This window comes from Coturnix japonica, chromosome 9 (assembly GCF_054131305.1).
Source record: "Coturnix japonica strain WE chromosome 9, WE-NBRP24, whole genome shotgun sequence".
Taxonomy (NCBI): domain Eukaryota; kingdom Metazoa; phylum Chordata; class Aves; order Galliformes; family Phasianidae; genus Coturnix; species Coturnix japonica.
In genome coordinates this window covers 3,255,785-3,277,196 of record NC_140671.1, presented here as the reverse complement: position 1 = coordinate 3,277,196, position 21,412 = coordinate 3,255,785, and the positions used below count along the sequence as shown (strand labels likewise).

The 21,412-nt window shown below is 38.9% G+C and overlaps 1 protein-coding gene across 1 annotated transcript; it reads right to left on the bottom strand.

The window, feature by feature from the left end:
- Positions 1 to 625: 625 nt before the first annotated feature.
- Positions 626 to 21,184, bottom strand: SLC15A4 (solute carrier family 15 member 4). The gene is made up of 8 exons (XM_015878368.3): positions 20,546 to 21,184; positions 15,263 to 15,558; positions 14,256 to 14,424; positions 13,209 to 13,286; positions 12,415 to 12,583; positions 9,302 to 9,457; positions 4,341 to 4,499; positions 626 to 2,032 (listed from the first exon to the last, which is right to left on the bottom strand). Exons 1-8 carry the CDS (start codon positions 21,113 to 21,115, stop codon positions 1,884 to 1,886), a joined length of 1,746 nt encoding a protein of 581 aa, XP_015733854.2. The 5' UTR covers positions 21,116 to 21,184; the 3' UTR covers positions 626 to 1,883.
- Between the last annotated feature and the right edge of the window lie 228 nt (positions 21,185 to 21,412).

Genomic DNA, 21,412 nt, shown 5'->3' with positions numbered 1-21,412 from the left:
TAAAAATTAAGCTGTACAATTGATTGCACGTTCAGTCATCTCCGGACTGTAAGAACCTGCACGGCCCTACAGAAACCTGCACATATTTACTGTATTGCTTGTGACAGGGTGAAAGTTGTTTGCCTAAAGAACGTGTAGACTAACCTAGTCTTCGCTCATTGAACTCCTCCTTAAGTAATCCATATGAGATTTGGATGCTTCTCAGAAGCTTGCCTGTGTGGGCTGTGACAGTGTTAGACTTCTTGTTTCTCTGGTAAATTTCATTTAACTTGGTGTAACCAGGTTGGAGCAGAGCGGCGTCGAATCAGAGATTTATGAGCACTGTTAAAAATATGAAGACTGGAGAAAAACAGTGAGATGAAATTCACTTCTTGGAAAAGGATTAAGAAGGGACACCAGAGCTGACAATATCTAACAGCAGAAGAAACACTTAATAATGAAACTTAATAATTGAAACAGTATCTATTCAAGAAAGAACTCTATTCTGTTATTTCCCCTGATTTATCTTGGCAAAGACAATACATGTACTCTTACATGAGCTGACAAAATGAATAGGATGCCAATGCACATTGACACTTAATAGGATCTCACTGTATGTTGAGGAAATCAAGGCTAAAAACCAGAATAGTTGTAGGATAATTTTATTCACCTAGAAACAAAGGGTCAAAAGTCACAGCAAGGAAGTTTTGTTTTATTTTGTAAACTCATTAAAAAGATGCCCATGTACAAAAACAAAAGGGACATTTTAACAACATAAATGCAAAGGAAACTATAAAATCCAATATATTAATAAAAAGTTGAGTTTTTGTTTTCTTTCCACATTAATCTTTGCAAAATACCATCTTCCATACCAGCCTGCACACAATCCATTGTTAAAATGATTCAAACTCAGGAGGCCAAATGGGAAACCATTTGCTCTGCTATAGGAATGTGTTGCTGAAAGATGCAAACCCTGCAGCATGGTAGCCAGAACTAAGACACAGAACTGAAGGAACTGGCTCAAAAGGCTTCTAAATCGTTCTTGCGCATTCATCTTCTGAGAATTCCATCTCAGTCCTTTAAAATACTCCTTAGGGAAGTAACAGACTGAAGAATACCCTGTCAAAAGATGTATGTTTTCATTTTGTCCTAATATACCCAATGCAAACTCAAAACCAATTCTGAAGTAAAACCATTTCACTGCCAACAAATGTTTACTATGCAGCAGAACTTAGAGCAGCTGCATGCCAAGCTACTGCAACACATAGAATCAGCACGTTGCCAACTCAGCCTTCAGTCTTGGACTCTCTTGACTGTAACTTTGGATCTTCATGGCTGAGTTCACTTCCAGCAAAAGATGATAATGTCGTTTTTTTTAATTACAGCTGATCTGCAACTTAATTTGTCCCTGCTTCTCCCAAGAAAACCAACTCTCATGGCTTACGTACGTTTGTTCTTGCAACTGCTACTTCAGGTTCTTGTGAAATGTTTTCTTTCCTATGCATCCTCAGTGTGGGCTTGAGACAGCTGAGTGGTTCTGTAGATCCATGATATTTCACTTAGCAGTTTCTCACTCAGGACTAACCCTTGCCACACGTGACTCGCTGCACTCAATTTCCAAGCATAAGTCCCCAGCTTTCAAGAGTTTAGTAAACATCACATGATTACAAAGAGCAACTTGAATGCCTAGAGTTAATACACTTCCAAGATTTGTGTTTGTCCTCTGCCAGGACATAGTGCAAGAAATGAGCCCCACCAACATAAGGCACTTACCCACGTTAACTGAGAGGGGCAGGGGCGAGAACTCTTGTAACATGCAAGTCTAATAAGAGTCTCTCCGGAGAAAACATAAGATCTCACAGATTCAGCATGAGCTGCTGTAATCATCCGCTCTGTGACAGACATCAGATCCTTCCATTGGCAGCTACGTCATTCATCTTTGATTTTTGATGATCATATTTCACAGAAACAATAAGGAAAAGCAAGAGGGTTGCTCCTTGGATGGCAGCCAGTAAAAAAAAGTAATAATTTAATTGGCAGCCATTAATGTTTCCTAGAAAAGAAAATAGAAAGGAAAAAATAAACATTAATAAATATACAAGTGAAAACATCAATCCCTTCAAGCTTAAGTAGTGAAGACTTCCTTGCAAAACATGGGAAGACCTCAACACCTTTCCACCTGACAGCACAATGATGCAGGACAAATGATGGAACTTTAAAGGAAAGTACACTTAATCTTTCTTCTGTGCCTCTGTGCCTCAGACCATGTAATGTCTCTGAGGAAGGAGGTAGAGTCTCACTGCATTACATCCCTTATAAAAAGAATGGCAGGAAGTTACTCCTACCACTGTAAGAACTTTGTGCCAACGAGGATGATACATATGTAGCAACAGGCATGATTCACCAGTCAGACCAATCTTAAAACTTAAATAATCTTCCATTCTTCCCCCTTCATTGTAGATCTCATTCTGCAAAATTGCAATGCTTTGCTGACCTCGAATAAAGCAGCTGAAAATCTCAGTGATGACTTCTATGTATGTAAGTAACAGAAATCACATCCATTTTTTCAGGAGACAACTCATTTCAAATGAAAATAAAAAGAATCAGAAAATGAATGGTACAAGGGAAGAAGTTTGGCAGCTCTATAGATGTAGGACAGCGGTTATCTCAGCCCTCTTTTGGAGCGAAGTTAAGAACTGATGAAACAATACACGGTTCCTTTTGGTTCAATTCACCTTTGACAGTCCCTCAAAGTTGTTATAAATGAGTGAGTTATAGCACATTAATTAATGTTAAATTAAGAAAGCTCATTGCTAAAATGTTATTCCTCTATTAAGAAATATCCACTATTGCTGTACTTTTAGAACAAATATATCGTGGCTCATTTCCAACATGCCACATGAGCCACAGCCAATGAGACCATTAAGATTATCACAAAGGTTAGAAGGTGTAAAAATACCAAAGTGTAGATCCATCCTAACAAGCTGTTCATGCAGCGTGCCTATAAATGTTCTGATTAAATTACTTTAATTACTGAAACTTATGATTCAATTAAACGAACTTCTAGTAAAATGCGATAAAATTAAACCAAGTCTTTCCTTGACATTTAAAATACAATATATATGTGTGGATCTCCTCTTCGAGAGCAGATGTGGTTAAAAAGTAGTAATTATCCTTTATGAGATGGGATATTAAACCCATGAAACCTCAAGTTTGTGTCAGAGAAATAACAGCCATTTCAAAGGCAGCAATCAACACCGACGTGCCAGCAGAGAATAAAATCTGACAGTAGATTTTGGAGGCAGGTAGTTACATCAAATGGCACAGTGATTCGGCTCTAATAGCATAAGCTTGGTGTACAAGCTTATAGTTATTACATAGCAGCTAATTAAAAAAAATCAGGAGTCTTTCATTCAATAAAGTCTTCTCCTTCCATTCCTGCTCTTGAAGGCCTAAGTAAATTTATTATGAGAATTTGGTAACGGCTTTCAATAGCATTAGACCAAATCAAACAGCAGCAGCAGATCTGTTTACTCTCCTGATATAAAGATTAAAAGTAGTACCAATAGAACATGCTACACATGGAAAGCACCCACTGATGAGCCAGACGTGATTAAACTTCCCCTTGGTGAGGACACTTGCATAAAGCCAAAGCTATTTGTCATCTTCTGCTTTTTTTTCCCCAAGAATGCCTTATCAAATAAGGATGCCTTCCAGAAAACATTACTTATCGGTAAAACCAAATCAAACAGAAAATTCTCTCATACTGATTTTAATGCAATTCTAAACCATTTATACACGGAAGGCCTGGCATACGTTTAGAGGACTTCTCATTTTCCTTCTGTTGGAACTAATTAAACCATTGATGATGGCAGGATTTTCTGAAATTCCCAAAGTGCCACCTACTGGTGCCAATAATTATTTTTAATTTCAACTGGCAATATAAAGCAAAAGTTCCATTAGATTTAGAAAGAGTAAAAACTGGTAGCAGACAGAAATGGCAAAATTAACTCATGGTAATTGCCACAAAGTCTCCTGAATCTAAGAAGCTGAATAATCAGTAAGAAAGACTTGGGTACATTTTATTCCCCTTATCTCCAGAAAGTATTTTCAGTACTTCAGGCACTTTAACAAAATACTAAACGTGTGTTTCCTATGCTTTCATGAGGACAATGTATTGTATTGTACTGTCACATTAGTTTAGACCTATATGCAAGATGAAATGTAGTCCTTAATATAACAGTAGGCAAGTATGTATTTTGTAAGTAGTAAGATTCAACAGTTCCATGTGTGCAAAGATCAGCTGCTTCTCAAGAAAGCATTTGACTTCGTAAACTATGAATAAGCTGAAGATAACTTACCAAAATCAGTGTGATTACTCATCCAGCCAATTTCTTTAATAGATACCAGTGCCAACAATCCAGATCCAACAAATGATCCAATCCCCGAAAAGAAAAAAAACAGCCCCATAATAGCACTCTGCATAGATTTGGGAGCAGCTGAATATGCAAATTCTAGACCTGCATTAAAAGAAAAAATACATATTTTATCGAGAGGTTTAAGAAACCATAGTAATTTGTCTTTGTTCAGTGTTATAGAAGCTACAGATGTATACTAATTCTGGTATGTTAAACATCCAAAAGTAGCCTCAGATTTTGGGAGACACAGGAGACTGAAGCAGTGAATTCCTACTGTTTTCTAGTCTCCCCTAATTGCATTATGAACCATGTTAGATACTGTAGAGGAAATGCTAAGACAAGGCCTGAAGCAGTGATTGACCGCCCTTCCCAGACCCCATTTAAGCGCTGGAAGTGGAGGTGAGAGCATCTTTCTGGAGACCCTTGCAAAACTGTGGCCTTCTAAAGGTAAGCAGCTCTTTTCCTTTGTTTCTGTGTGTGTGATGCAGCTGGGTTTGTTCTTATTTGCTGTAGCTAAGGACTTTGTTACCCTGCTATTATCACGGTACTTTCCATCTTGTTATGGCATTACAGGTATCAATCCTCAAATAGATGACATTTGAGACCAGCTCTTTGGTCTCACTAACATTACATGTACAGTACCAAAGAATCTTCTGATGCAGCTTATTCAATTTTCTATCTAATTTTATCCTTTAAGCTACATATTAAACTGAGCCTAATCTGGAAAATTGTGTTCACCTTTTTCTACACACTTCATATGTTGTGAAGTATTTATAAAGCATGTGGCCTTCCTTAATAAGAATAAAGAGCTCAAGAACAAGGTATCTCTTGCACTGATCAGGAATATTTATTTCTCATAGGCTCGCTGCCTGTATCTCTGATCTTAACAGAAGAATCAGTTGTATCTGAGAAGACAGCAATTATTTGCAACTTAACTTTGATTTAGAATGCTCTGAGCCCATTGCTTGTAAGCATGTTCTTTTTAAGGCTTATATAAATGAGAATTCAACTTTAAGCTAGACTTATTCCAATTTCAACCAAGAAAACTAAGGGGGGGGGGGGGGGGGACCCAATCCAGTAACACCAATTTGAAAACAATCTGTGCTACTGAAATTGAATACCTACAGGACACACAGGTTAACTTCCTGCCTTGCAAAGACTAATGCCCACTATTAACTCTAAAAAAAGAGCAATATTCCTGTCAAAAGGGATTATTCACAAGAGACAGTCAAATCACAGAGCTTCCTCTGACGGATAAAAGGCTTGTTTCAAAACAGGCTGCTTCATACTGAAATTAATGACAGAATCCATTGCCTCATCTAATGCTTCTCTTGCCAGATTTATAGTTATAGACCTGAAAACAGCACAAATAGTCTCAGATAATAAGCATATGCTTATTTTTACCATTATTGCAATTTAACTTCTGCTACTCCAGACAGAGGTTAATTGATAGACACTGGCATTTCTCTTCAAGAAAAGGCTCAACACTTCAAGTATAACAGGTCAATTTGCATGATGCAAGGGAGCTCTTTAAAGAGAAACAGAACTACGTGTTTTCACTTACTGGTCTAACAGCATTCTGCACTGCCACCTGAGAAATCTCTGATAACCAACACACTTCTCTTTTCCTTTGCAAAATACATTTGAGTGGCTCAATAGCAATCTGGCTGTGATTCTAGATGGGAACTGAAACGTCCTTTGCGCAACTCAGCTATGTAAGTTCCTGTAAATTCAAACCACAATGAGAGAATTGCTACAGAGAAGGAGCGAGTCACAAAAACCTCTTATTCTGAGAATTAAAAAGTCAGTTTTCCTTTTGCTGCTAGTAATAACAGTGCAGGCTTTTCAAGAACTATTTACCTGGCCCGTCTGTCAAAAAATCAAGCATTCTACTCTTGGGATGCAGTAGCCTATTCTTCAACCTGTTGTAATCATAGTTGCTACAAATGTTAGGAGTATCATTCATATTTTGGTCCCCAGGGTTCTGTGTATAGTGCACAAGATAGGCCCAGGAACATTAAGTGGAAGAGTGCAGGCCATTTCTTCTCCTGTTCATTACACATATAGACTGGGTTGGTGGAGAAATCTTAACTCTCAGAACAAAAATCCAGAATGTGTACAACACTATCCCTTTTTTGGGGGGGGAAAGCATATCTTTAAACTTGAATAATGTTTCCAACAAACCTAGAATTTAATCTAGCATGAAGAATACAGAATCTTTTCTTTGCCTTCAGAGATGCTCTTGCCTGCTGGCAGCCAGTGATAACAATTTCACGCTAGCTCAAACAATCACTTTTGATATTAAACCCTCTAGTTGGTGTTGTCAGGTGAGATGATGATTCCCAGCTAAATAAGAGTGCTTTAAGAGGACTGACAGAATAATACAAAACATTAATGCAATGTGTGTCATCTTTTAAAAGCAAATCAAGTGTAACTACTGTGACTTAATAAGAATATGTTTAGTTTTACAGTAAACAAAAAACCAACAGCTACCAATCCTATGTTTCTGCTCTTATGATCTTTAGACCCCTTTTATTTGCAGTAAATATTTTCAAATTAAGATGGTTTTGTGACCATTAACAGTTTTGTTTTGTGGATTGTGGGCAAAAGAGAAGCTTTTATCAGCTTTGAGTATCAAATTGGTAAAGCATGTTCTATTAAAGTCTTGAGGGGCTTTCTTAAAGATACTGGGAATTCAGTTTAGATAACAATCAGAAGGCAGGGGAAAAAAAGCTCTGTAAAACAAGCCAAATGAAAGTGTAGTACAAAAGCAATTAAGATCTGTATGGAATTTTTGGTTCAAAGAGAAGCATCTACATTTTTTTTTAAACATTGACCAAATAACAGTTTTTGAAGTTACAAAGCTGTTAAAACAGATGCAGCAAGTGCAGAAAAACAGCAGGGTATTCTCATAAGAATAATGTATGCCTTAAAGACTTTGCTTTTCACAAAGAAATCCACTAAAGCAGTTGAAAAAAACAGAAATACCACTAAGCCAATCCTTAAATTGGAGCTCAACTAGCAGGGCACTGATAGAAAAGAGAAACAACGTGTAAGAAGAAACTTATATTTGCATGAATACTGGCATTACAATGAATCATCTGCTTATCTGAGTTCCAATTTAATTGGCACAGTCCCTGAAGTTGTAACTAAAGCTAAACAATTTTACTCTTGATTAAAGCTAAATATAGCCTCAGTTGCACTAAGTAATTTGATTGAACATGACTTCTGTCTTCAGGTTTTGGATTTGTGATGGCTACTGTTCATACATGCTGAAACACAATGTAATAGAGGACAGCAGTTGCTATGCAGCTGTTATCTCTTGCAGAGGATACCGTGCTACCAAATCATACTTTCCATTTAAGAATCTATGGTGTTTAGCATCTGAGGTCTTAGCGTGCTTTAAAGATACTGAACTCTCCCCATGCCTTCCTAGTGCTGAAGGAAAGGGAGGGCTTGACTGCACATCACTGTGGGGTATGGAGACAAGCATGTTCCAAATCTGCTAAATGTGGAATATGTTGAAGCAGTTTTTATTAAGTTGGAATAAAACTTACCAGAAACCTGTGCAGATAAACATATAAAGCTGTTTCAGAAATTGAAATAGGAGAATGAACCCCCAACCCATGAAAGCCACATTTTTTTCTCCTTGCAAAGAAACCGAGGCACTTTGTTTCATTTCCCAACAGCTGTGATGACAGTCAACTACACATAACTAGAAACCTGATAGAGTAGAAGTTATCCCCCCACAGAACATGTGACAGCTGGGGCCACTGCCAGCAAGACCTTACAGAATCGGGCAATCTTGTCTTACTCACTGTGTTTGCCCAGTGTGAGGAATGAAAGTAAACACCTACAGGGAGACGGGGAGAATGAGACCAGGAAACTGTTCTAAGCAAGCTAAGGGAAAGAACTATGCATAAAGCCAGTCTGAACAGAAGATCTTCTAAGTTCAATACTCTGAAACAGTACTACAACATATTAATAAGTAACTAATTAAGCAGGTAACAGGAGATTTTAAAATGAAGTCATTGGAGCTACCAGTGTATTACATCAGGTAGTGCTGCAATTCTACTGAAGTAGCATCAAAATAACTAGTTTTGTGATCAAGAACATTTTCTATTATTAGTCAGTAAGCATTTTCCCAAGCACTAGATACGTAAATTCTGTACTAAGCATAACATTTTGTCTAATTGCAGTAAGGCAGCATTAGCCACCCCAGTGATAATGGATAAGTTGGCTGTGCTTTCTTTGTGCTAACTAGCCATGTACAATTATGAAACAGGTTAGAAAATAAGACATTATACCCCTTTCACCCTATCCTCCCATTTCACTTTCGGCTTAATTTAAAACAAACTATTTTTGGTTTATTGTCACATAACTTTTCTTATCATACAGATGTAGAAACTCAAGCAACATGAATTTAAACTGGGAATAAATCTTCATTGAAAGAGGTTCCTTCCTTTTGCCCTCAGAATGGATGATTATGCACACTAATTGATGATCTGAACTGTGAGCTCGGATTCTAGGCAGAGAAGTTATAAAACAAATTCTATTTGCAACTCAGAGGAGGATTCAGAGGAAATAATACAGCATTAAATCTACTCTTTAAAATACACTGTTGAAAGACTATCTTGTTTACCGCTAGGGCTTGCACGTATCCCATGCTAACTGAATAGCAGACAAACATTCTAATGCTGCTCTTCCTGAAATTCAGTTCTTTGAAGACTTCTTATAAAGCCAATTTTCAAATGGGAAAAAACAACATACAATGGGAAAGGAAGCAATTAAGTTATACAGCATAATATTGCATTTGAGGACATCAGTGCTTGTTTATAATGATTTGAGAAGGAAGTATTTTCTAAAAACCCATCATTTATGATAGAGAAGAAAGTATTTCTTACCTGCTATACTTGCAAATATTTCACTGAATCCGATGAGCACGTACTGAGGAATCTGCCACCATATTGGCAGATCTGCAGCATGGTATGTAACATTTCCAATTGTCTGATTGATTGTTTTAACCTTTACAATTTTCAGTCTGTTACTTTCTAGAATTCCTACACAGAGTGGAAGAGGGAAAAAAAAAACAACATACTTCAGAATTAAGAGGAATTAAGAATCAAATAAGGGTTCAGTCCTGCACAACAATTACAATTCATGAAATAGGAGTATGCATTTCCTCTTCTAAAAAGAAATCACTACAGACTACTCTTATTATTGTTACTTCAATGAGCATAGTTCCTCTGCCAGAGAATTACAGCAGTTATATTCCCATTCAGTAGCAATAATTATAAAAATACTTGACCTTTTGCCAGATGGATTAACTGATAAGACCTTTCTCACAAGGAATTTGGTTTGTTTCTCTTTTAGAGGATGTGTGGCTTTCTGTCATTGCTTTCCTTTTTTAAAGATATTTTCATAAACTACTCCTTTGCAGTATTGCATGGTGCTGGTGAACCTGGAACTAATTTACCTATTAGAATGACTACAATAATACTATAAAGAGTGATTTCTTTCATACCATCTGTTTCTGAGGGGACGACTGTTCTGAACTCAGTACTGCTTAGCGCTAGGCCATCATGCTTTCTCTGCCTTCTGCATTTCTTCCCAGGTGATCACTTTGACACCTTTTTAAAGGTATCTTCCTTTAGCTCTTCAGTTAACTCAGTGCCCTCTGAACCATGAGAAGATGAGGTAATTAAAATAAAGCAGGGTATCTTGATGCTTTGTTTTTAATGTAGCCGACAGTTTAGAATGGAACTTAGAGCATTAACAAAGCAGCAGATTCAGCTAAGAACTTGTGCATAATTTCCTCATATATATTCAGTAGAAAGTTATTGTTCTTCAAAGCAGCTTGAGATCCTTATTGTGTTTGACATTCTTCACATCATAAGAAGTTTAGGACGTGTTTAGCAACACAGGAGTGTAACTACATTATACCAGACTGCAATAAGTCTTCAAAAGCTGACTGCTTCAGAATCTAGAATCCATTGATTCTTTCTTAGTCTTTGAGAGGCAAGCTTCAAGTTTAATCTTACTTTATTTGTAGTTAAAAGAATCTTAAATTCTTGAAATAATTGTTTAAACTCTATAAATGAAGTAGATTTTCCAGCTGAATAACCTCAAATCCTGCTGCTCAGAATGCATTGTAAAATGCATGAAGCACAGCAAATGTTTGCTATGTCTCATCAGCTGTAGTCTCACACAATTTATAAGGTATTTAATACAATCTGAGCACCTAATAGGAAGCCATAATACTGTCCAGAACTAATGCCAGTTAGATAAGCAAGTTAAAATGGAAACATGGCCCAAACTAATCATTAGTATACTTTTGCAGGACTTCAAGCTAAGATATTAACATCCTCAAGTGTTCAAAATTGAAATCATTTCCTCTAAGGCAGAAGCTGTGGGAAGCACTGTTGTATTTTAGAAACATTAAAATATGGCTTCTATAAATACAGTTTAATGAGAAAATAAAAAGAAGTTTATGAACCAGAGACAACAGAAGCCTTCCCCCCACATTAAACATAGTCCCCTGTGCCTCAACCTCCTACAATGGAAGCACTCAAATTCACATTATGGTGAATAGATGCCAAATTATTCTAAAAGGTTCAACTTTCCACCCAGATTGCAGGTAATCAAACCAACAGAATCGTGCATCACATCTGTAGGTGACTGGAACAGAAAGCATATGGAATTAAGGATTCTGCTGCATGAAATCATTCCCCAACTTAGCAATCCATGCTCAATATGCTTCAGCCCCCCCCCAGTACTAATACTGATATTGCTGTTTTTGAGTTCAGTTCTATGTGAGCCAGCAGGTTCTATTTAAGGAGTTGACATTTAACTGTTTTACATCACCTTCTTTTGCTGGTAGCAGTACCCTGTGTAACAGAATAAGAGAAACATTCTTATTTTAAGTTTAAATGACTTTGCTAAGAGAACTTTACTTGCCCACATACAAAGTGACCTTCGCCTAATAAGGTAATTATCTCACTCATTGAAGGAAACCTTAATAGCCATTTAAAGTGTCCCTTTTCCTAAAATATAGGAGATTACAACTGCTAAAATTAATTTATTAAATGCTATAATGCTTTATCAATATGTTCATTACAGCGATATTGGGTGAAGGCTATTCATTCTATGAAGCATTGCTCAGAGATGTTCAGTTCCACATCAGCAGTGTTTAACAGCTTTAAATCATCTCAAAAGCAGCTGATTTATGATTTGAACAGAGATGCCATCTTTTTCCTTTCATGCTATAGCTAAGCTATTTTACACTACAGTAATTCCCAAACATTAGGGAACATTAAGGTAAGGGAGGAGGGAAAAAAAGCCATAGTGGGGAGAAGAAACTCTTGTTCAGCAGTAACTTAAGTTATTATTTCAGATAAAGGGAAAGGATTTTTAGGTAGAAATTCAATTCTTTTAAATTCAAAAGTCAGACTGCATGAAGGAGCATACTTCATTTCTTAACTTCTTTGTTTTTCAGGATAAATGTTCAACTTCAAAATAAACAAGTAATAAATCAGATCACAGTCTTCTATAATATAATAAAGGTTATGCTAGGAGTACTAAAGACCTCAAATCCAAATGCTAAACACATTGTTCAGCCAAGCACTGATCAGTGAAGATAAGGCATCTGTTATGAAAATATGGTCGAAGATAAATAGTTTCCTGAATCAAGCATACTAGAACATAATGCTGGCAGTTAATTAAATGAATATATAAACCTTTTACCCAGAAAAGCTTAACTTGCAAGTTGATCTTAAAAGGTATATTCTAAGTCTATTTCAGGCAGGAAAAAATACTCCTATTTTATTGGAAAAATTCAAACTAGACTAGTTATATCTGAATAAGATGTCCTCCATTGTAGGAAACACATCCATGCGGTTGTGTTCCAGCTGGTCCATGAAGAAGAGTCTTGAATAATCTTGAATTAAAGGTTTTGAAAGTCTATTTCAAATTGCTGACTAAGTAACTACATAAGTAGACTTTCAAGTTGCTTTCTTACCTGCAGCAAATGCTGAGCACATCACAAAGAACATCCCAACTGCAATCCTCTTCAGTGACGATGGGAGCAAGCCATTTCTCTTCAAAACAGGGTCCACTAATTTATCTTTTAAGGGTATTAGGATAAGAATAAGCACTGCATCAAACATAGTCAACCAGGCTGCTGGAAACTAAAAGAACAGATGACTGAAGTTAGGAATTTTGTGCTTAAGGGTTGTATTTTTCTTCCATTATATAAGAAAGAAAATATTTTTCATGAAATACTGAGATTGAAGGTTTTTTTCCAGTTTCTCTTGTGTATTTTGTTATATTTATTAAACAATACACATAGGTTGCTCTAAAATTAATGCTGCCTAGTTATTTCCATGCAAACTACAACAGAGCACAATGATACTGTTTAATAGAACAAATTCTCATCTAAAAAATACTATTTTTCACTATAGCCACTACCATTAGCTGATCTGTGCAGATGAACTGATAGAAATGCTCTTCATCTTGTGGTGTAACAACTGTGCGTGGCCATCCAGAACATGGCCTGCTTTCTCACATCATTGTCACCACTCTTGAAATGGCTCCCCAACACTTCACTGTGCTCACATCCACTGTGTGATCTCCATATACTAGAACATATGCCCACATCAATGTAACACATGCAGTTCTCACTTTTAAATGCCCCCTCTTTATGGCTGTTGATTCCCTTTAACCATTTCCTTAATTTTCTAGACTTTCTGGTACAAATTTCTTTTGTGTTTCCACTAAAGAAAGAATACTTCTCACTTGTTGTGCCCTACTTACCGTATGAACTGAGTTGGTGTCATTTGCTATTTCAGGAATTTTCAGATGAAGACTCTGCAATACATATGTTGTCTGCATCTAGTATTAGGGAAGATGAGTTGAGGTTATTTGGACAAGTCTACCTCACACTATTTTACTTTATTAATAACTAACAAAGATTACACCAAAAGTAAATTGCTCACTTAAGAAACCAACAACTACTGTTAGAACATCATGAACTGTTTTTAAGCCATCAAATTAATTTTACTAAGTGCACGAAGAATCATGCATGTGATTTTTGAACACAATTGAAATACAATTACTCCAAATGTCTCCCCAGTATGTGTCAACCCAATTCATCACGCTAAAGAAGAAGAACTAGAAAATAATTCATTAAAAATGCAATCCAGTCCGCTGACCCTGACCTGTGTGAATCAACTGCAAGATGAAAAGGTGCAATATTTAAGATGCATTCATTTGTACAGCTCTGAAACATTTTAATTATAAAGCATTCCCACTAACTGCTTTTCATTTCTCAGTTCCAAGGGGAAAGACTGAAAATTCTTCATATACAGGGAAGAGTGCCCAGAAGATATATGAAATTAGATACATTGGCATACTGGTAAGTTGATTCAGCTTTCCCCAGTAATTTTATCCAACAAAGCAAAAATGTAAAAGCAGCTACCATCCTGCAGTATTATTTTTGCTATCACAATAGTATGTGATGCAGCTCTAGGCATGAAAAACAAAAGTACTTAACATTATTGAACACATGGGTATTAAACAAGGCATGCAGTCAATACTGGAGTTCTGAAGAATCCTGTTCAATACTCGGCTTCTCTAGAATCACAGCTACTAAATGGTAACTGTAAATAACCTTTATAGAACAGTATGTCATCCCTTCCCCACTAAAAACCAAGCTTTGTGTACTTCCTCCAAACAGCCTGGGCTCAGAACTACATGTTGACAATATGGCTCCAGATCTTTCAAATGCAGTTATGGCCTTTACATTTGATATTGGTTTTTTTACACATGAAAAAGAGTGCATAACTATTTGAAACTACTCACTTGAAAATACACTGTCCAGTAAGGTATTAAAGCTAAAAAGACAGGGATAATCTTCACGAGAGCTTTCACATCTTCAACTTTATCTTCTCTGAATGGGCCTCCACGTGACAGCTTAGCCATCTCAAACAGGCTCTGCTTACGAGGCTGCTGAAGGACTCCCTGGCCTTCACTGCAGAAAAGATCACATAGAGGTTTGGTTAATAACAATACCTGGCTTGTCTAGTTATCTTGTAACACTATCTTTCATTATAAAAGAAAACTCATGATTTCCAGAATAAGTTATTCTTAACAACAAATTAACTAGACCAGCATGGATCAGTAGTACATAAAAGCACAAGGCGAGATATTTGTTATAAAGATTTCCTTTTTCTCCTCCCTATAAATACAAGGGGCTGCAATATGCAGAACTTAACAGTACCACAAACAGTACCACAAAATGTGTTTCTCTGACTCACTGAATTGCCTTACAAAATGAATACATGAAATCCATTACTGTAAAGGCACCTTGCATATGTTATCATCAGTGACCTAATTCAGCCACCAGTATGCCATGGTCATCTCTTAAGAGTGAAATAACCACTTGGAAAGCAAAAAGCCAGTATACATTTCAGCTACCCAACAAACCACATAAGAAACGACTGAATGTAGATAGTAGTGTTTTTAAAATCAGGCAGTGCCCCATAAACGTATCTAGGCAGTTCAAGACGTTCACTAATGTTTAGAAGCAGCAAAGTTGGGTAATATTACTTTCAGTGACTCAGTTGAAAATGGCAGACTTGACCTTACAGCATGGAGATTCAATGATCTCAGAACACACCTCTCTTTCATCCCAGTGATTCCACAATGCAATCCCCAGGAACCAAATTTCTCAGCAACAGTTCTCAAGCAAAGTTGCACATTCTAGTGTAATCTCTCCTGACTTACTGCCAGCTAGCCTGTGCAAGTTAGTTTCAATTCTTAAGCTGATTCACTGTAATTCAGACTATACCAAAGAGCTTGTTACAAACCTATTAGTCGAATGTTCCATATGTCTTTTTCTTGAGCAACACGAATATGCGAGAATTTTAAACATGTCAGTGAAGGCACTACCGTCAGGTGGCTTTGTGATGAAGAAACTCTGACCACATAAGAAAACCATGAATGAAATTCCAATGCAAACTGTTGGGATACTATATCCAATTACGAAGCTCACATTCTGCTGAATGTACGCAATGCCTCCCAGAGAGAGAATAGCTCCCAAATTAATGCTCCAATAAAACCAATTAAAAAATCTTCTTGTGGCTTCTGGACCTCGATCTTTGACCTGGAAAAAATTAAAAACAAGTTGTTCAATTTCTGAAGGAAATTAAGAGTGTTTATTAAATCAGATTGCCTGAGATTTCAGGCAGTGAAAACCCCATTAAATACCTTCCCTTCTATCAATTCAGCCCAGGTCACGGTGTTCTTTTTCGGCTTGAAGTGTTTCTCAAACATAAATAAGACATCTCTACCTTATAGAATCATCCTGCCCAGTTTTTACCATCACTCTTTATTCTCTGTTGCCTACCATAAGTCGCCCCATGTGATTTAGTCACAAGAAATCAGCGGAACTCATAAGTTGTGATGTAAGAGAAATTATGCAAGTTAAAATGTGTAATACATTAAAAAAGATCAACTTGTCTACAAAAGATTCCATCACACCATATTTGTCACCGTTTTATGACTGAAAGGCCATTAGCATTGACCATTAGGTACCATGCACTGGGCTTGCTGAGTCACCTGTTGATGACTTCTAATTTCAAGTTTCCCTTCCTCATTTTGCCATATCTTGAAAAGATTTGCGTTTAGTTTGCAATACAGAAAACAAACTAGGTCTTGAAACACGTTTTTAACATTGCCAGTTCTGATTTATAGCTTCAGGTTTCTCAGTGGTGCAGAAACCTTACTGTATCATTTAAGCAAACTGAACAAAAGAAATATTAAAGCACTTATTCCTATGCATGGTTCACAGCATTGCTAGGCACTGAAGTATGCAAGTCAAATACAATCTCAGAGCCTGCAACTTAGAAATCCCCCTTCTCCAGTGTTAGTTTGGTACCTATTCCTTTATCTAAAGGGTCATCAAGTGCAACAGTATATTAAACTAGGTATTTCTCCCAGATCCTACGTGACAGAAGGTATTAGCAAAGAATTACATCATAGAAAGCGCTCCAACTTGGGTAATGAATTATCAACCTTTTTGACAAAGGTTTGAATTTCTTCATGATAAAGTCTCAGTTCTCTTACACTTCCTGCAAAAAAAAAGAAAAAGACTTCCCATCCTCTCTCACAAAAGACCTTTCTTATGGCTACACAAGGACAAACAAAGACGTGAAAGCAAGCTTTGGTACAATATAAAAACAGGCAAAGCACAGCATGGGATTTCTATCAAGTATTATCCCAGCCTCCAAGTTGGAGCTCCTGACAAACTTGCCAAACCAAGGATAGACTCCATCTACTTAATGACCTGCAGCTGAATTTTCCCCCCTGTTGAACTTGTCCAGCCTGCCCCCTGAACCCAGGTCAGCTCTTAGAATCCATAACAGCTTGTGGCAAAGAGATCACCATGTAATTACGTGCTGCAAACATCATCATTTATCCATGCTGAACCTGCCTCATACTAGCCTTGCTTGTGTTCCCTACCTCCAGAAGGGAGCTCGCTGAGATTTATCCCACCGCTGATCTATTTCTACCCCTTTCATTTTCATAAATTGCTTATATCCTCCTTTTAGCTACCTTTTCTGAGGTAGTTCTAGGAAGTTATAGACTTCTGCACGGTTCCTTGCACAGAAATCACTGACCGTGACTGTGGCTCTTCCCTGGAACTTCCCTGACCTTCTCCAGGGTCCTTTCTGAGATAGTCACCAAAAAAGAACATAGATATACCACAGACCTACAAAGAAAAGAGTTCACATCCTGCTTTCCCCTGTTGGCTATTACCTGAACTCCGTGACAGCACAAGATAGATTTGTTCTCTTAAGTGTTCACTGAATGAACAATAAATATTTGTTTCTCTCTTCTGTTACTAATACTGTAGGCGATACATTTTAATACATGGTCAAGAAGAAAAACATATTGAAGTTCATTTTCATTTAGCAAGGACAAGCATTTTTCCCAAAATTGCAGGAATTCTTTTTCCCTTTATGCTTGCCTGCATTATTTTCAATCATCCAAGCAGAAAGAAGAATCTGCCCTTCCCTCTGCTTATTTTCCTTGGTGCTCGTGCACAGCAGCACTGTCCTTGTGATACCAACACCACCAGCTTCATTATATTCTTAATGTCTTCCCTTCAGCTGCAGCAGGAAAGCGATGCACACACAAGGCACCAGAATGATGTATGTCCTGGATCAAACCTGTCCTGCAAGTTGGTCCCATATCCCTATGCTGAAAGTCAAAATAGGTATATTTAACATTTTTGACCCCATCACAGCAGAAAAGCTTTAAGTCCTCAGCAATGCCTAAAAAGTACTAAATGTACTAAAACCATTTCAAAGGTGCCCCAACTCAAAGGAACAACAGCCATATCTAATGCCCACGATGTGATTGCTGAAGGTAACAACAACAAAAAAACCCCAAACCCAAAGAATAACAGAAAATGAGTAACTGTAAGTGTTCTGGTCACAGCTGCATTGTCAATCATTGACCAGCTGCCCTTGCTGCCTGCACTGAGGTGGGCCTCTAAAGGGGAAATAAAACTGTTTTGCTGTTCTCAACACATCGAACATAACTTTTGCAAAAGAAAGTTTAGCCTAAGCCTTGAAATTTCTGCTGTCCAAATGGTCATTTTCTTGATATATCTGATAACTATCCTTTACATGTAGCTAATCCAAATGCAGAAAGAAAATCAATACGGCATGCTGAGTGTTATAATTGGACCTAGACAGCATTGGATTTCAAAACAGTAAGGAATGCTTCTCAGAGCCAAGATTTTGAACACAAAACACTTATATTACACCGATTATGGTCAGATGAGATGCAATTACCACCACAGTTCTCATGCTAAAGAATCCCAAGAGCCTGTAACGCTGTGTTATAGGAGCTGTGCAATAATAAGGTTATTTACAACCACTTTCAGTACAGCCTGTAACCCTGCCCTTCAATAGTCTAAGCCTGCTTAGGATATGAAGTTAGCACCTAACAGTCACGACTAAAATGTTAAACACAGCTCAAACCAAGAGAACAACTAGTTCTTTAGCTACAGCACTCTGTGAAAGTGGTCATTACAAAATATGTGACTGACAGCAACCTCTATGGCACAGCTGCCACTGACATTCCTATCAGACCTCATTCTGACTTAGAAGAAAGATGATCACTTACTGAATTACCCCTCTCTTGGCATTTTTCAATGCCAACATTAGACTCCAGTCATCTACTACTGATTTTTGGCTTCAGATTCACAACAACCAGGGACAGTCACATTGTTTCTCAACTCTAAAAAGTCATGAACTGCTGCATAGAACAGGAAGTGAGTGCAAAACACTCCTACCCAAAAGGGGAACTGGAAACTGCCAGGTTATACACATCACATGCTTATAAGCACATGCTTATATTCTGAGAAGCATCAGCTCAGATTTAGACACAAGCATTGGAACAGTCTGCAGCTTCTGGGGGAAAAAAGAAGCGCCTTTATTCTTAGCAATCAATACCTTTGTATCCAGCTGTTTGCTATATTACCATGTGGGGAGAAGCCACTCATAAGGCCCAGAACTGCACCATGAGGTAAATGGTACACTGGCACACATTTAACACATAAGCTAGAGAAACAGAGGAGAAAAAATTGGTCCTCAGCAGAACAGCAGTGATTATGAACCAGCAGGAATATTTCTTGTGCTTCATCCCACATAAATCACTGGGAATTACCTGCACACCTTTGCCAAAAACTGCTTTCACTGAAATCCTGAGAGAAAAGCCAAAAAATAAACATAACTCCAGCTTCAGCAGCTACGTTTCCACTGGCAATGGTTCTTCTTTTGCTCTCTCCCTGCCATTATTTATCTCTTACATTTAATGGTCATAAAGTGTCCTGAGGATAAGAAGTCAGTTTTGAAAAACACCTTACAAGATAAAGTCATATTAAAGCTATTTCACTTGATGGGCTCGTGCTGGTTTAAACAGAACTGATACACTGGAGACATACGATCCCAGTCTATAATAACGTTTTACATTTATATACTGCCTTCAACTCCAGAATCTATAATATGTGAAATGCCCAAGAATGAGAAACGTAAACTGCAAAATAGGGAATAGAGGGACACTTGGCAAGGAGATTGCAGTAGATCCTAACCTCTCACAAACAATTTCATGGTACTTTTGCCTGTTGAAGCAGGTAGCACTCAATGGACCAGTAAGCTGGGTTGGAGATACGTTCCCCTCTTCAGAACCTAGAATGGATTTGTTAGGAAAGCTGCTCAGTATCTAAGAATCTGAAATTCTCAATTTGTAAAGCAAGAATTAAATGTGAGTTCCTCACAGTCAGCATCCTACCTTAGCACAAGACTACAAGAAAAAAACAACAAAACACATGGAACAGTGCATTCCAGACCATACTGAGCTATGAGCTATTTGTCAAATACTTCCTGTAAAGTCACTTGCTTCTGCAGCGATGACCCTATGAATGATATCACTGAACTGGATCTCAACATGACCATTGGACATAATGTGTCCTTATGAGAACTGCTCAGGTCATACACTTGCTGCTCAGAGATCACAGTCCCACTGGTTGTCTGGAACAGCATCAGCCTGTACAAAAATCCAACTGCAGGGCACAGTACTGTAATACCTTACAGTTAACGCCTGTTCTCTATCCTTCATTCATCACATTAGGATGATAAAGGCCTCGGAGCATTCCTCCAGAAGACAGATGCTACTCTTATCAAAGCTAAAACGTATATTAGGTATTCCACCAGATTGAGATCTGAGATCATATTAACTCAACACGAACTCCACCAAGTAAGACAGCTGACAATCTACTCCACGGCTACCAAGAACCCAATTCAACTCCTCAGCGTGGTGACACCCCCAGCCAGATTTAGGTCCCCGGGCTTCGTAAAAGACAGAAGCTGTAAGAAGATCAGGCATGGTGCACACTCCAAAACCCCAGCTAACAGGGCACAGCTCAGCATCCTGAATCACACAGGGGATGGAGCTGAAAGCTGTGAGTCCCTCCAAGCACCAATGTGAGCAGTTGGCACACTATCCACCCCACTGACACCCATCCCCTGGGCCACACCAGCACCACCGAGCACCGTGGCAACCACCACGCAATACTTGACCTGATCTGCCCCAAACGGGGTGATGTTGGCTTTGACCGACCCGACTCCCAGCCCCACCAGCACCAATCCCACGAAGGTGGCTGCTGCGCAGTAACGGGTGGCTCCAACCTGGGAGCACGGCACCGGAGTGGCGTTGGTGGCCGGAGAAGAGCAGTTCTCTACGGGGAACAAGGGGATGTCACCGCAGAGACCCTGGCGAGTGTGCGGAGCGGCGATGACGGGGAAAGCCAGCATGCCCAGCAGGTAGAGAGCCATGCTGAGCAGGATGGTGCCGAATTTGCCCAGCAGAGCATCGGCCAACCAGCCACCAAACGGCGACACCAAATAGGTGATGCCCATAAAGAGCAGCAGGGCCTGGCTGGCCTGGGCGCCCTCCCAGTCGTAGGGAGGCCCGTTGAGAAACAGCACCAGGTTGGATGTGATGCCGTAGAAGGCCACTCTCTCCAGCAGCTCGGCCAGCAGCACGGCAGCGCAGGCCAAACGCCGACCGTGGAAGGCGTCGATCGCCAATCGTCCCCGCTCCCCGCTGCCCAGCAAAGGGCTGCGCTCGCTCGGCTCGCCTTCCTCCATAGCAGCACCTCCCGGCAGCGAAGCCGCCGATTCCCGGCCCCCGCCCGGAGGTAACTTCACCGCGGCCGCACGGCGGGGCCCGGCCCGACCCGCCTACGAGTGGGAGCGGCGTAAGGCCATTGGGTGAGTACGATGTCACTCAATAGGCCGCGCCGTCACATGGAGGAGAGCGTCCGGGAATGGCGGTGCAGGAGGGGCAGGCCCAGGAAGGGGCGGAGCTGGTCTCTCTTACGCTGCCCAATGAGGGGAGTGGGTTCCGCTTTGATCCTCAGTACAGGATCAGCCTAGAGAAGAGAA

Excerpts from the sequence above, each read along its gene's own strand:
- SLC15A4 (XM_015878368.3), bottom strand. The coding sequence starts at position 21,115 with ATGGAGGAAGGCGAGCCGAGCGAGCGCAGCCCTTTGCTGGGCAGCGGG. Across the intron at positions 15,559-20,545 it reads CCCCGTTTGGGGCAGATCAG|GTCAAAGATCGAGGTCCAGA; the intron begins GTCAAGTATTGC and ends AATTTTTTCCAG. Across the intron at positions 14,425-15,262 it reads ATGGAACATTCGACTAATAG|TGAAGGCCAGGGAGTCCTTC; the intron begins GTTTGTAACAAG and ends TCTTTTCTGCAG.